This window comes from Thunnus maccoyii, chromosome 7, assembly GCF_910596095.1.
Source record: "Thunnus maccoyii chromosome 7, fThuMac1.1, whole genome shotgun sequence".
NCBI lineage: Eukaryota > Metazoa > Chordata > Actinopteri > Scombriformes > Scombridae > Thunnus > Thunnus maccoyii.
The window spans coordinates 23,744,324-23,759,409 of record NC_056539.1 but is presented as its reverse complement, the minus strand read 5'-3'; the positions used below and the strand labels follow the sequence as shown (position 1 = coordinate 23,759,409).

The window sequence follows — 15,086 nt, the reverse complement described above, 5'->3', positions numbered from 1 at the left end:
AGTTAGCATGGCTAGCATTGTTAGCATAGCCGTGCTGTGCTGTGTATAGCCCATAGACTGTATAAAAATAAGGTGTAGCCGCGGTGTCTCCGGTTTAACAGCACTTTGCTGGACAGGTGACAGGTGTGTTTACTGTGTTTGTGTGCTCTGAAAGATTTCACGTAACAAACTGGCCACAATTTCGCACCAACAAATGGTTCAGCCATATACTAAATATACTGAAGCAGGCAATTGGTCCCAGATGAGCAAAATCTACCTCCAACATCCATCTTACCTGCACAGGCCACATATAATCTTTCTGTTAACGTTATTCCCTAATTTAAAAAAAGAAAAGATTAATTTCATTATTCACCCCTTTCTCTATTGTGTTGGTCTGACAGATGGTTCCCTCTGCAGCGGGAATGCTGCTGGTGATGCAGCGGTTGCTTTTGCTCATACACCAAAGTTCACTGCAGACTTCCTGTGTGTGAGTGACAAGAGAATAAAAAAACGATAGTGAGACAGGGGGGAAAAAAGGAAAAAAGGGCAAAGAGTGACAACCTGTCAGAGTGGTTTTATATCATCATAGAGACACAAGAGCAGACACGCTCTCGTTCACCTTCCTCTTTGCTCCCTCTACAGCAATGCCTATAACACATGGGGCTACGTTTTATTGTATACATATGCTCTGACCACATCGTATCGATAATAATGAGTCTATAAAGCAGTTTGCTGTTCCAGATGTCCATTTACTCCAAATCTGGCCCCATAAAAGTTGACCATGCAATAAAGTGGATGCTATTCACTGTAGGTATTGCAAGATGTTTCACATTCTTGCAGAGAGAGTCTGACTTGAATAAGAGAGCCAAAGGGACACAAATCAAGAGCGAGCGCTGAGATAAATAATTCAGATTGAGATTAAGTCAGCTAAAGGAAAGATTAAGTTAGTCTTCAATCATCATCAATCATCTGACCCATCGATGAGATTTCAGAAAGTCTGGTTGAGAAAGAAAATGAGAACAGTTAAAGATAATCGAAAGAAGTGTCAGGATTAGGACCCTATATGGGGGACTGTTGTTAGATAAAACTATCTTGAAGACATTTTGCAACATTAACAAAGCTTCATCAGTTCTGCTACATGACATACAGTGATTAATGACTTAAGACTTAAAGATATTCTGTGACCAAGGTGGATAAAGATCATTGAAGATCAAAAATAGGTTTAAAAAATACAATTATTTCTAGATGATCCATTTAGAGCTTGAAAATAAAATGCAAAAGTATAACATACATTCACATGAAAGCTCTGTAATTGCTGGTGACAATTTTAAGACTTTAAACTGGAGTGACTCTTGTCCAGAAGAAAAAAATCAGGAGAAAGAGGAGAGATTTATGTGATCAAAAGAAAAAAGAGGGTTAAGAAAAATTACAATATATACCATGAGACGACATAAATATGACAACTGTCAGAGATTTCCCCAAATTGTTTCTAGGTGGAATCTATCCCTTTAATGTTTCTGGGTGTATTAGACCATTGTGGACAATATTGCAAACCAATGAGCAATTCAAGCAGGACTTTAATTTTTATATGATGAAGTACTTTAATTTGTCAGGGATTAAATTTACTGGATTAGCCAAAAACAGACATTTCTGCCTGGTCATTTTATCAACTGTCTGCCCTGAAAATTTTATATCATGATATCACAATATAAAATTACAAACACAGTGATAGAAACAAACAAACAAATCCAGTTGCTCTTGATATAGCCTTTGTGGATATACCATGATAGAAGATTTTACGCAGATTGCTCACTCCTACGAGGGAGGCTAAGCTGAAAAGACAGGACTGTATAGAAAGGAAAAGTAAGGTTAAAAGTGAAACAAAAGAGGAAAAATTTAGACAGATTACTCACCGCATATTTACACTGTCGAGATCTGACGCCGTACTGGAAGCGACACTGTTCATCTGCATCGTAGGCCTGACCGGGGGCTGTGGTGGGGTACACAAACTCCTGCTTGGGGGGGATGTTGTTCAGACAGGAGCCCATACCTGAGCTAAGGCACATAAGACGGAAAAGAAGGAGGAGTGAGATTGAACAATAACTGGCAATATTTAGGATATCCCAGACAAAACATAGTTACTGAACTGAATAATTCTTGGACCAATTCACATGCATGAATCACCTGTGTTTAAAAATATAACTACTTTACAATGAATATAATAAAAACACTGAAGAGGTTCAAGATATTGTAAAATCATTAAAGTGGAAGTGCCTACTGTCTACATTAATCAGTTTTTCTGACCACTTAGATGTTTTACCGACATCTAAGTGAATTTTTCTTTTGGCCAACCCCTAATTACCCAATTATTTGTGGTGTTGCAGATATCTGATAGGCTGACTCACTCCAGGAAGCTGGTGATGTAATCCCTGCTACAGGCCGACCAGATGAACGGGTTTGTCTTCATGGTGATGTGGTCGGCCATCAGCTTGGCGGTCTCCTGGCTGCGGGGTCCACAGGCGTTCCCCATCCCGTCATGGTTCATCCCAAACCTAAAGAACCATGATGATACGGTGACAACAGTTTGAGGCAGTAAGGACGGTTAATAGTCCCTGCAGCGGGGATGAGGACAGTGGAAAATAGATCATTGCGGATAACCAAGTGAGATCTACAGAACAGACGTGAATTAAAAAAAAAAAGATTATTACCCACAGCTGTCAAAAGTGCTCACCTACTTCTATCAAAAGCCTACGACCAGATGTATCATTATCGTCAACATAGCGAGAGCAGTGGACAGCGGTCTTCAATGAGCTGCAGTTGTGATCCTGTTTTTCTTTGTGACAGCTTATTAGGGACTGATGTACATCTTGTGGTACACTAAAACTTTTCTTCTTGACTCATATGTCACTCTGTCCAAATTTATTTTGACTTTTAACAACCAAAAAGAGGGCTGCAGCATGGTATGACTCGAGCCTAAGTTTACATTCTTTACTAATATGATAATATTGTGAAAATATTTGCAGTTAACACAAAACAGGGTACCGACACACCTTACCAGCGCTGTAACTACTGATTATTTTCATTATCGATTAATCTGCCAATTATTTTCTTGATTTACGGCTCAATCGTCTTGCCTATAAAATGTCTGAAAATAGTGGAAAATGCCTGTTTTCATTACAAAGAGCCCAAAGTAACTTATTCAAAATGCTTAATTTAATGTGTCTGACCAGCAATCCTCACTACAAAGATATTTAATTTATGATGATATATGAACAGCATCAAATCCTCACATTTGAGAACCAGGAACCAGAGAATGTTTGGGATTTCTGCTTGACAAAAGACTGAAACAATTCACTGATTATCAAAACTGACTTATCGATTAATCATTACACCTGAAACACAAATGCCATTAATATAAGCCTGCAGGATAAAAGAGCCCTGAGTCACCACAAACACCACTGGACCACGATAAATACAGCATATAAAGAGTCTTATCCAGAAGATTATAAACTGTTATGTAATGGTTCACTGTTCATGACACAGCAAAGGGATATATGAATGACATGCAGTTAACTGTACTGTGGTAAGCGACATAGTTAATGGTCCATTTGCTGTTTGAGCATTAATGAAAGACAGTGATAATGCTCACAGTAGCTGTGCTTAAGCCTGAAACATAAATGCTCTGAAAGCTTTTCTTCCCCCCAACTGAGTTATTTCTGTCTTTGTCTCTCTTGTCTTTTCATGTGGCTTCCCTCCACCACAGACAGGCCTGCATTTCATCTAATGCTGCACGGTGATGTCAAAACAATTTCGATGACAATTAAAAACAACTGTTAATTGTGTTGAAGCCTGGGAAACAGATTTTAAATATACACACACATACACAAATTAGCACACTCTGTCCAGTCATGTTGGTCGGGCTGCCTCGGAGTACTAGAAAGCTACCTGTGTTGACCATTAAGGATGCAGGACCCCAATAGATCCAACATCTGTCTTAATACTTCAAAGTGCTGTGTGCATACACAACTGAACTGGAGACTGAATTACTCTGCAAGTAGGATACTCCCCCCAAAAACAAACCAACTTGATGGTTTTCTCAAGAAAAATGGGGGATAAAATTAGTAACATCTCTTGATTTATTGTGTTCATGACAAACATAAATCACAAAAGCAGATATATAATTACTAGTTACTAAGTGATGCAGATCAGCTACGCAAGCCAAATGAGTACAACACAGTTTACAAATCATCGAGGGGATCCAGATGGCATCTCCAGGTGCCGTACCAACCCCACATGGAACTAATCCCAAAAGCATAAAAATAGTGTTACTGAGAGAAAAAACACAACTATTAACACAATCTTAACTGATGGAAATGACAGGTGCTGCTGGAGATCACATTAACTCTGGAGTTGTGGAGATGTAATCTGAGGACAATCTCTCTGTGGGGGGAAGGGATCATCTCGGACCAGACCACAAGAAAACATACACGAGACACCTCGGTGATCCCTAAAAACAGCAACCATGAGTGAGGTAGGGAGTCCGTGTTTTTCCTCAAAGGATCTTCAGTAGTCTACAGTCTTAAAGGGCCATAATCTAATGTCCATGATCTCTACTGTACAGCACACGCAATATTGTGGTATTTAAACCTGTCATTACGGATTTGAAACATGTCATCTGTATATACTGTTTAACAAGACTTATACCATTTCCAGATAGCAGACACATGTATGACGCAAGTCGATTAAAAATGTGTTAAACCCATTTTGGACCCATTTATATCTCTCTTTTTTGGGAGGAAATTGATTAAATGACATTCAAATGGCAAGTAGATTAAAGGCCGGGTTCATAATTTTTCACGTCTGTCTTAAAACAATAGTCAGGCGCCAAAATGAACATTAAAATAGTTTTTTCTTGCTGTAATCATTCCTCCTGTTCATATTGGCCATTAGAAGATCCCTTCATAATGCACTTACAATGTTAGTGATGGAGGCCAAAATCCACAGTCCTCCTTCTGTGCAAAAATGTATTTAAAAGTTTATCTGAAGCTAATATGAAGCTTCAGTAGTCCAAATGAGTCAAATCAAGTAGATATTTTTCAAGGTTACAGTCTTTTTAGTGCCAAAGTCTCTCTTTTTGTTACTATATTTCCACTGCGGCTCAACGGGGAAACACAAAGAGCGAATTTGATGCTAAAAAGACTGTAAATGTGGCAGATATCCACTTGATAAGACTAACTCAGATTGTTGAAACCTCATATAAGCTTCAGATAAACTTTTAAATGCATTTTTGCGCCAAAATGACTGTGTGGACACACTGTGGATTTTGGCCCCCATCACTTCCACTGAAAACACATCTGAAGGGGATCTTCTAATGGCCAGCATGAACAGGAGGAATGATTACAGCGAAGAAAACCTCTTTCAGTGTTCATGTGGGTACTTGACTGTTGTATTTAGACAGACTTAAAGAATTGTGAACATGTCGTTTAAGTAGATTCAAGAGTAATTTACATGTGTATAAATATCTGAAATAATTTCAAAAAGCATAATACAGAGTCTGTATTATGAACAAATCCACCATCTGAACTATCATCCGACTGACCGACACAGTCAGTCATAAGCTAAAAGTTCTGCTGTCTGATACCTTCAACTGTCCATCACGTCTGCCTCTTGGAAAAATCCTGTTGTGAAGATAAATTTATTCTTGAACAGTCTGCCTGCCACGTTTCCACTCAACAGGTATTTATTTATCACACCTCCTTTATAGCATTAAGTATGCAACTTTAAAGTGATTTGTGGTGTGTTCATAAAAAACAGATCAATAGGTAATAAAGAGTAAAATATGAACAAAGTCATAGTTTTACGACATTTGTGAACCCTGATCTAAAACTTTCAGGAAATAAAAAATGGCCGTGTGTGTGTGTTACTCACGTGTGTCCGATCTCATGGGCGATAGTGAAAGCCGTTCCCAGGCCGATGTCCTCGTTGATACTGCAGCTTCTCTCTGGCTCACACATCCCTCCAACAGGAGCCAGACCTGCAACACACACACACACACACACACACACACACACATGAATACCCACTATCTCTTCTGACCATCAATACAATAAGAAACATTCAGATCGATTTACAAAACCATGCTAATCTTAACTTTCAACTGAAAATGTTCAGACTGAAATATGTTGGCGGTCAACACACAACTCTATTCAGAAATATCGTTATATTTTCTAAACGTTTCTTGTCATGAGTGGAGCAGCGGTTCAGTTAAGTTCATTCTGTGGTCATTCAAACAGCACAGCAAGCATAATGCAGCTTCCTGTAAATTAACCAAAGATTTATCAGTCAAGTCATGCTTGATTTGTATCATATTTTTTGTGTTGATAAGAGTGTGTATGTGCACACTGTTGTATGTATATCTTGGGATTTTCAGTTTTAAATCTTGAAAGTAAGGACGTTATTGTAAAGTGAGGACGATTTGGATGAACCTCACTTCAAACTGGACCTTCAAAAGGCTGTTTGAGGGTTAGAATACTTGGCTTTAGGGTTTAAAGTTAGAGCAAGGTTTAGTTTCAGTGCAGGATGAAGGTAGATGTTAGGCATTCAGCTGTAGTTGGGGTTAGGGGCAAAATGATGCATTATGTCAATGAGGGTCCATACAAGTATAGTTCAATGTGTTTGTGTCTGTGTGTGTGTGTGTTACCTAGTGTTTCACAGGGCTTGTTTTTTTGGATGCAGATGTCGTATCTGAAAGGAAATAAACAAGGCTGTTTATGACTAATCCTTACACACACACACACACACACACAGACACACACACAAACACACACACACAGTAACAGGCCCATTCATGAAACCCAGCATGTAATCACACTTACGTATTGGTACACACAAATACAAAACCACTGGACATGGACATGCCGTACTCTCAGAGACTGACAGACACAAACTTACACACATGTTACAGACAGACAGCGGTGATAGCAGACAGATATAGTTTTAAAAGAACAATAGCAGGAAATCTTGGACGGTCACTGTGGTGTCATCTGTCTGGATCGTTTCCATCCTCCGGTTGATAAATGCTGTTGTAAAACCAAACTGTTCTCACAAAACCACATCTCAAAAAGAAAAAGAAAAAAAAAAAAAAAATTATGACATTTATCTCTTCTTACGCCGCCTCTGTTTGACATTTTTTTTGCCTTTATTGTGCGGTTGACAGTGAAGTGACAGACAGGAAACAAGGGGAGAGAGATGGGTATGACATGCAACAAGGGTCCCTGGCTGGAATCGAACCAGGGATGTTGCAGTTATGGATGTTGTGGTTATGTGGCATGCGCAGTAACCATTCAGCTGAGGGGGGGCACTCCCTCTGTTTGACTTTTAACCTTCTGCGACTTGAGCTTTAGCACATTCTGTTAGAGAGAAGAGTTAAATATTTGTGGCAGATCACATTCAGATGACTCTGACCAAACCGGGGTTGTGTTGTTTGCTGTTGCACATTCCTCTGTCAATAGCATAAGTGTCTTATCTGTTTAATATGCGTCTACGACTGTTTGTCTCCGTTTTTCTCCGGCAGTGTCAGTAACAGAAAGCGTAGTTAGAGAGAATTGAGACAGAGCAACGTCGTCAGATTCGGGGCAGCTCTGCTTTGATTTCTCACAGTGTCTCTCCATTTTCTTTGGGCTGCTTTCTTCTTTTTCAAAAAAAAAAAAAAAAAAAAATCTGTCATTGTCTCTCGTTCCCTCCTTGTATCTCTCTTTTAAGTTTTCTCTCCAGATGCTGAGCCGGGCAGAGCGGCCCCAGCTATCGTCACCCTAGACAGGACAAGATACAGCCCAACTCTCTTGGACTTGGCTTAATGAAAACCTATGAGGAGAGGGGCTGGGAATGTGAGAATTCAGCTCGGAGGAAACACTGCTTTAACCCTTATATGAACGGGAAAATAAGCGAAATGTATTTTTATTTATAAGACGTTGCAGAAGAACGGTGAGGGTGAACAGAATTATAGTCTTTGTCGCTCATTTCTGTGAGAAAAGTTTGTCCATTTGTATTTCTGACCTGGTGATAAGCACAGCGGTGTCATGGTGAGCGATGCCGTTGTCAGGTATGGCGTTCCCATAGCTGCTCCGGTGCTGGATGGTTTTCTGCCACTTACAGAAGCTGTCTAAAGACTTCCCCGCATGGTGGTTGATCTCTAGTGTTGGCTGGTGGAGAGACAAGACAGGAAATAGGCACTCAAAAACAAATTAGGAAAATCTAATTAGGTACTTAAATCTTAAAACACAACAAAACATCAGCATTTTTACATTTATGCAAACAGAAAACAGAAAAGGGCTTACACAGCCAACAAATAACAAATCAATGTCAGAAGGATTAAGCTTTAGGATAGATTATTACGCCAACCCTTCTCACAACACAAAAATTTTAACAGTTATGAACAAGCCACATAGTCCAAATCAACAATCAGATGATACTCAACAATGCTTTGATAACCAAGCCTCAGATTTCCTGTGTTTCTTCCTGTATTCAGCCTTGTTTTCTACCTGACTCACACTACTATAACATATGTTCATCAGACTTGTATGCCAACAAGAGAATACATTCCTAAAATTTGGCTGCATGGCTTAAAAATCTGAAGAACCCTCGCTCCACTGAAGCTAAGCAGGACTGGAGTGAAGGCGCTTTCTAGTATTATGAGAGTGCAGAGAGGAGAAGGAGAGGAGGGAGTGCTCTGCTGGCCACAGCTGGCGAGAACTCGTAACCCAGGAATGCATGTGGTGACATAACTAGTAATTGTCTCATCCCACAATCCCTCATTTCTGGGTCCACTGCTGGCCTGATTTTCCTTTCCAGGGGCAGCTTGCCTTTTTCAGACCTGGAAACCAGTAACAGAACCACTCACTGAGACTACTTTCAATCCTGTCCCGACCTCAACCTCAGTGGTCCACAGAGTAAGAATAACAACACTAATACTGCCTACCGCTAATGATCCTAACATTTACTTCTTTACTCTGTTGGATGACAAACACATCCGAGCGGTAAATTATGGGGCTAATTTTTAGGCAGTATGAACAGTATGAATCATAAATGTTCCCTAATAGGACAGCTATGGAGGAAACCTCAAAGCCACACTGTAATGCCCCCTTTTCTTCAGCATGATTCATCTGTCAGAACGCTATAAGGTCAACATTACGGTGGAGCCTGCCGCACCGTCTCGCCACATGCTGTTAACGGCAGGCTAATAAGGTCAGTTGCAAGTAGTCAGATGGCTCAGTCATCTCCTGTGCTATGCTGGTAAGGTCATGCACTTTTTATGAGCTGAACTCCTGCCTTGTGGTTGGGTGTGGATTCTCACTCTGCATCCTTCCTGACCTCCATTCTTTCACTTATATCAAGTAAAAACAGGACCAAAAAAAATATTGATGAAAATAACAGATTTGGTTCCTGATGGTGTTCTTTTGTGCCTTAAATGCGTCACATTTGGGTTTGTCCATCTCCTCTGGTGAAGAAGGTTTAGATGTTTTTTGCATCAGTGTCTAAATCTAACTTTGAGCTTTTCTAAGCCCTGAACATGCGTCATAGCAGTCGTCAGAGAGGTGACTGTTCACCAGAGTAACAAGCAGGACAGTCACAAAGCAGCTCTGTCTAACAGGTACAAAACTCCCCTCATTCCTCGACTTTTCAGCCTTTCCTCATCCATCTCTCTCTTCCTTACATCCTCTAGTCGTCTGCTCTCATTACTGTCGCGATTCACGAGCCCAATTATGCACTCAGCTTCCACCAGGGACTGGTGGAGGAAAAGACACTTAAGCCAATAATTTGACACAAACAAGGAGCTCATAGACGCCGGTCAGGGAGGAATTTTGTGCAGGCTGGATGGAGAGGAGAGGAGAGGACAGGAGAGGAGAGGAGAGAGTTTATTTACCTGGTCCTCCATGAGTAGGATGAGTCGTGTCACCACAATGTTGACTGCATTCCCCAGGCTAGAATCCTGGAACAGTTTGGCAACCTGACCTCCAGGGAAACAAGAAAAGACCAGTCTTAAAAACAGCTGATACACCGGCAGAGCACCACATCACAGTAATCATCACACAGAAAAGTTTTGAAAAACGGATGAAACATCAGTTCAGAGACAAGCACTAATGCATTGTCCGTGTATATAAAAATGTATTTGTTGACCTTCCTAATTGTGACCAATGGAAAATCTGGATTCATTTGTATAGCTGAGGCAAAGAGCAAGAGCAAATATAATCGGGCTGAGGGGGGCATCCGTGTCTTGTGCCCCTATAAAGACTGATTCTAAGCTATAACCAAACACTTGTCTCTGAGGCAGACTAGTCTATGAGTCTTACAGGAGCTGTAAAGTCAGTGCATCACAACTGCAGATGACTATTAAAGAGTTACGCCCAGGACACACTGCCTACCTCTACCTGAGCAGCATGTGTGCATCACTGAACTGCTGCGGCTGCACGTGTGTGGTGTCCACACAGACAGCGCTGCAACTGCCAGCTCTATCTTTCTACATAGAGTTTGACTTTGATAATGGCCATCAATAATAGAATGTTTCATATCATTTCATCATAAATGTCATTTATATTTAGTTTAGACAGAAAAAGGTTAAGAAGTGTGTACTCAATTGTGAAAAATAAATAAATATGTGTATTTCTTTCTGACAGGCATGGTGGGGTCTGGTTGGGGCTACTTCTCTGTCAGCCACATACACTCCTCACACAGGACAGGTTTTTTTAATTGATTAAACTGATTATTCTGCCAGTTGAACCACTCCAAGTGAAGAAAATTCCTCCAGACGACACCAAGTTCCCCAAACCAGCCAAACACACTCTGACAAACAAACCTCCAAACTAACTATCAGGAGGGAAACTGACAAGAAATAAGGAAAATAACAACACCGAATCTCCGTCTGGAAGCAGGTATAACAACAGGCAGGAGTCCCGGCTTGAATTAATATCACAGAAAGCGAGCAGGATTCAAGAAAAGAAGCTCCGTGTGTCACCGAGGCTCCCTGCCCTCCCTGCTGTGGACCGCGCAGGCTGACCCCGCAATGGCGACACTTGATGTTTTTTTCATGTCTGTGATATATTTCACAGATAAAGACACTGAAACTATAGTGAAAGGTGTAATGTTGCTGGATACGACTATCAACAGATCACTTTCACCGTCTGTGTGGCTGTTCGAACCTGTTAACATGGGCGCTGAAATGAAAAGCAAGAGGTTCGGTGACGCACACGTGCCATTCCTGCAGGCAGTGTGTCCCAGGCCTTAAAGCACCGAGTAATAAAAAGCCGAGAGTTAAAACTACTGCTAGCACTCAAGCTGCACTCAGACACTTGTCATTACTGTTGTGTTGTGTAATTTGGCCCACTTAGCTCGACACCACTTACAGTAAGAGACACCGTTGGTTTCTGTGATTGTACAACAGTCCGGATATAACCTGCTTTGTAACAATAGCCGCTGACCGACCCTTCATTAAATACATTCCAAACATATGTGTGTTTGTGTGTGTAGGTTTAAGTGATTAACTGTGTGCGAAGTGATTCCCAGTGACAGAAATAGTGGTGTTGATGACATACAACCTAAGCCTGTCTGCCTAACACATGTAGTCTCCATGAGGATAAAGCAAAAAAAAAAAAAGGTCTACACATGTTTTTCTTTCCGTCTCTAAACAACATTCAAGCCAATAAATCAGAAATTTGCTTTTATTTCAATTTGGCGTTTCTGTTCTTCCCAACTGAGTCCTCAAATTCTCTAAAATGTTTATAAGTTGACAGCAAGCAGTACGTTTAGTTTGATGCCAAAAAGACAAACCACGATTGGCTGTTGGATCACTGCTGAAAGTTTAGAAAATCCAAACTATATAAAAACAAAACATCATCTTCACCACATCTTCTTAGTCTGACTCTGCTTCAATGTGAAACTTGGCATGCAGTCTTTAATCTGTGAAAACAGAGTCGTCATACGGTCTTCCTCCATCTGCCATGGATAGAAAATTTCCCCCTTTTTATTATGAAGAATATCATTTTTTCACGCAATGGGCAGATACATCTTTTGTGTTGTGAAACTTACAATATTCATGACAGCCAGGATGTACTGCTCGATGTCCCTGCGACCATGGTAACCCACCATTATCTTGTCGGCTACCACCAGCGTCTCCACGTAGCGCTCCCGGCTCACTGAGCGCTTCAGCGGCAGCTGGCCGCGGCCGACGTGATGAGGAGGCGTCTTCAGAGTCCGCTGCCACCATGACGCCCCCTTCATCGGCTTCTCATCTGAGACAGAGGAGACACAATAGCACATGCAGTAAGAAGAAACCCACAACAGACAGTTCATCCCATTATTTATTCAAAACATAAGTATTCAATCACATTTTGCATTTGCTCTCAAGAGAATAATGATGATCAACTAAAACACTTTGCCAAGCAGACAGAATGATGTCTGAACACCCTGTCCACGAAAATAGAGAAGGATGAATGCAATGCATTACAAAGTTGGATGTTTAAAAAAAAAACTTTTATTTGTCAAAAGATGAACTCTTTTTCAGCAACGCCCTGTACCACAGACTCGGTCACACCCAATCACAACTGGGAACTCAGACACGACCACAATCCTCTGCTATGCAAATCAGCCTGGGGTAGTTAAAGTTTACTCTTCCAGCCTGGACCTTACTGCTGCTACTAAAAAAGACCAGAATATCTCCTTCTCTTACCAATGACTCCACAAGATTGGCCCTTGTACTGATGGCGGAGGGATGACCGCTTGTAAACCACATGGGGGCGCCCCTCTGCTCTCTCCTCCCTCTCTGTCCTGGTCTGGTTATCTGGTGAGACAAGGGGTTCAATCAGGTACTCCTCTCCCCCTGCAACAATCACCCCCTGCTGCAGAGAGACAGATACGTAGAATAGAAAATAGAATAAAATAGAATAACAGGGATAGTTGCCATCATGATACACATATCACAAACTTTACAGTGCAAATCTTTACTCATTATCCCACTGATGTTTACTGCCAAATATGGATAGTAAAGGGTAATACAGCTGTTAATACAGATATTTCCATCAATGAAAGGACTATACTCTTAATACCGAAAGAAGAATGGGCAACAAAGCAGCAGGGTAAGTTAAGGTGAGGAAGAGGAGAAGCCGAGGCCCCCTGTGGGATCCTGGTGCTCAGAAAACTGACAGCTGCAGCAGAGGAGGAGACTTCTAATGCAGCAGATCTTGAGCTCAGTATTTAGTGTTGTTGCAGTTGTTGCCCTCCGTTTATGATTATTGCTTATCTTGTTTATTTTAGAGGCAGCACTTGTCTGTATTGATCAGGGAGTGTTACGTTTGATAAAAGAAGATTTTTCATTCACATTTGGATTACCTGCAAGGTGCGACAAGATTCTAGTTTTGACAAAAAGCTTTTTTTTTCTGCAGGGCCTTACCTCTGATTTTTTTCCCCCGCAACAACTAAGAAACAAAAATAACAAATAATACAAACACCTATGAAGAAATATAGAATAACAGTCCAGCGCCTGACTTCAATGGTAAAATCTGTGGCATCATGCACCTGCTTGAGGTTAAGGATGCACCAAACCACCAGTATCTGCCGATACTGATCTGATACCACTGCTCTCTTCTGACTGAATGTGAGATCTACATTCCTCACTACGCCATCATTTTTATGTAAAGTAACATGAGGTCAGGGATTCCTGTGGCGCTAAAAAGTGTGAATGAAAGAATGTGACTGATAGTGGAAACACTGTGATAGTGGAAACACTGAATTATCTAATGACTTTGACAAATTACTGTATTTAATTTAACTGATACTCAGTCCACTTAATTGAAGTCAGTATCGGTGCTGATACCGATCCGGGGAATCAGATCAGTACATCCCAACTTGAAGCAAAGATGTGCTGATGAACACAATGATGAAGAAAAACAGAGAGCAGCTAAAGAGCTTCATTTGGATCATTTGAGAAGTGAGTGACTGAACTTAACATTGTAGACAGTTACATCATTTGATGATGTTTGATTATTAACTAAGAACATAAAAACATGTTGTAACTAACAACGTCTAATAACTGTAAAAACAAAAAAATTGTAATAGACTGCTATGCCCTAGTGAGTAATAAACTATAAACTATATATAATGTAATTAGATTTAACAGGAGAAGCCGGGGCAGAACTGATCATTTGAATTTTAAAATTGAAATAATATTAATATCATCTTTATCTGGTTTTCTCTTCAAACCTCCAAACCATTTTATTACCACCAATTATTATTCTTTTATAAAAAAAATCAGTTTTACTGTAACATTTTAATTAAATATTTAGGTTACCTTGTTCTAACAGTTATTGAATATTAGCAGCAAGTTAGTAAGATATATGAAATTCAATTCTTTGGCATAAATGTTGACATACAGGTACGATGTTACGTCACCTATCATTATTACTCAGTGTAAGTTTCTTATATCTTATAAGTATTAGAGATGACTTAATCATCATTATATCGCTCTTTGGTCACACTGTCCCACTACAAACACTGTCCCCCTCATAGGGTCCTTTGTTGGTGAACTGTGGACCCACACTACACACACACACACACATACACACACACACACACACACACAGACAAACACACGTGAGAGCATGAAAGAGGGAAAGAGAGCGAGAAAAATGAGAGGGTGAGACAGAGAGCGATACACTAACATTCACTTTGATTCCACTCAGATGTGTTGGAGCCGGTCAGAACGAGTGTCTCCCCTCGACTCACCGCGGCAGCTTTCAAAGAGCATCTAATCCCATAATAAAGTTAGTAATGCTCCCCTGGACACACCGCCCGCTCGCTGTTGAATGTGTTCATGCTGGTCTGACCAACAGTAATTACGTGTGCGGCTTATTAACGCTTTGTGAACACATCTAATCCTCAACTGTGTATACAACTGTTATTGTGAGGCCTGCTGTTTGCAGTGAGAGGGTACACAGATACACTGTGCTATGACTGCAGGAAAAAAAAACAAAATGATGCACCGCAATTCAGAATATCCACTCAAGTGATTCGGTGGCGGGGTTTAACTCTGATCTCTTAGTGTGGGGCATCAACAAGCA

At 40.6% G+C, this 15,086-nt stretch overlaps 1 protein-coding gene across 5 annotated transcripts in view; it reads right to left on the bottom strand.

The window, feature by feature from the left end:
• adamts10 (ADAM metallopeptidase with thrombospondin type 1 motif, 10) overlaps nt 1–15,086 on the bottom strand; it is a 60,320-nt gene that overhangs the window by 25,833 nt on the left and 19,401 nt on the right. For 2 of the 5 annotated variants that reach the window (XM_042417623.1, XM_042417625.1), the window contains exons 5-13: nt 12,701–12,869; nt 12,061–12,263; nt 9,902–9,985; nt 8,035–8,180; nt 6,680–6,723; nt 5,908–6,013; nt 2,385–2,531; nt 1,893–2,034; nt 353–460 (exon numbers count right to left, since the gene is read on the bottom strand). In XM_042417623.1, the coding sequence (XP_042273557.1) occupies nt 353–460; nt 1,893–2,034; nt 2,385–2,531; nt 5,908–6,013; nt 6,680–6,723; nt 8,035–8,180; nt 9,902–9,985; nt 12,061–12,263; nt 12,701–12,869 (1,149 nt within the window). Of the gene's footprint in view, nt 1–352; nt 461–1,892; nt 2,035–2,384; nt 2,532–5,907; nt 6,014–6,679; nt 6,724–8,034; nt 8,181–9,901; nt 9,991–12,060; nt 12,264–12,700; nt 12,870–15,086 lie in introns of those variants that run through there. The other 3 variants (XM_042417627.1, XM_042417628.1, XM_042417626.1) reach the window with 2 other exon arrangements.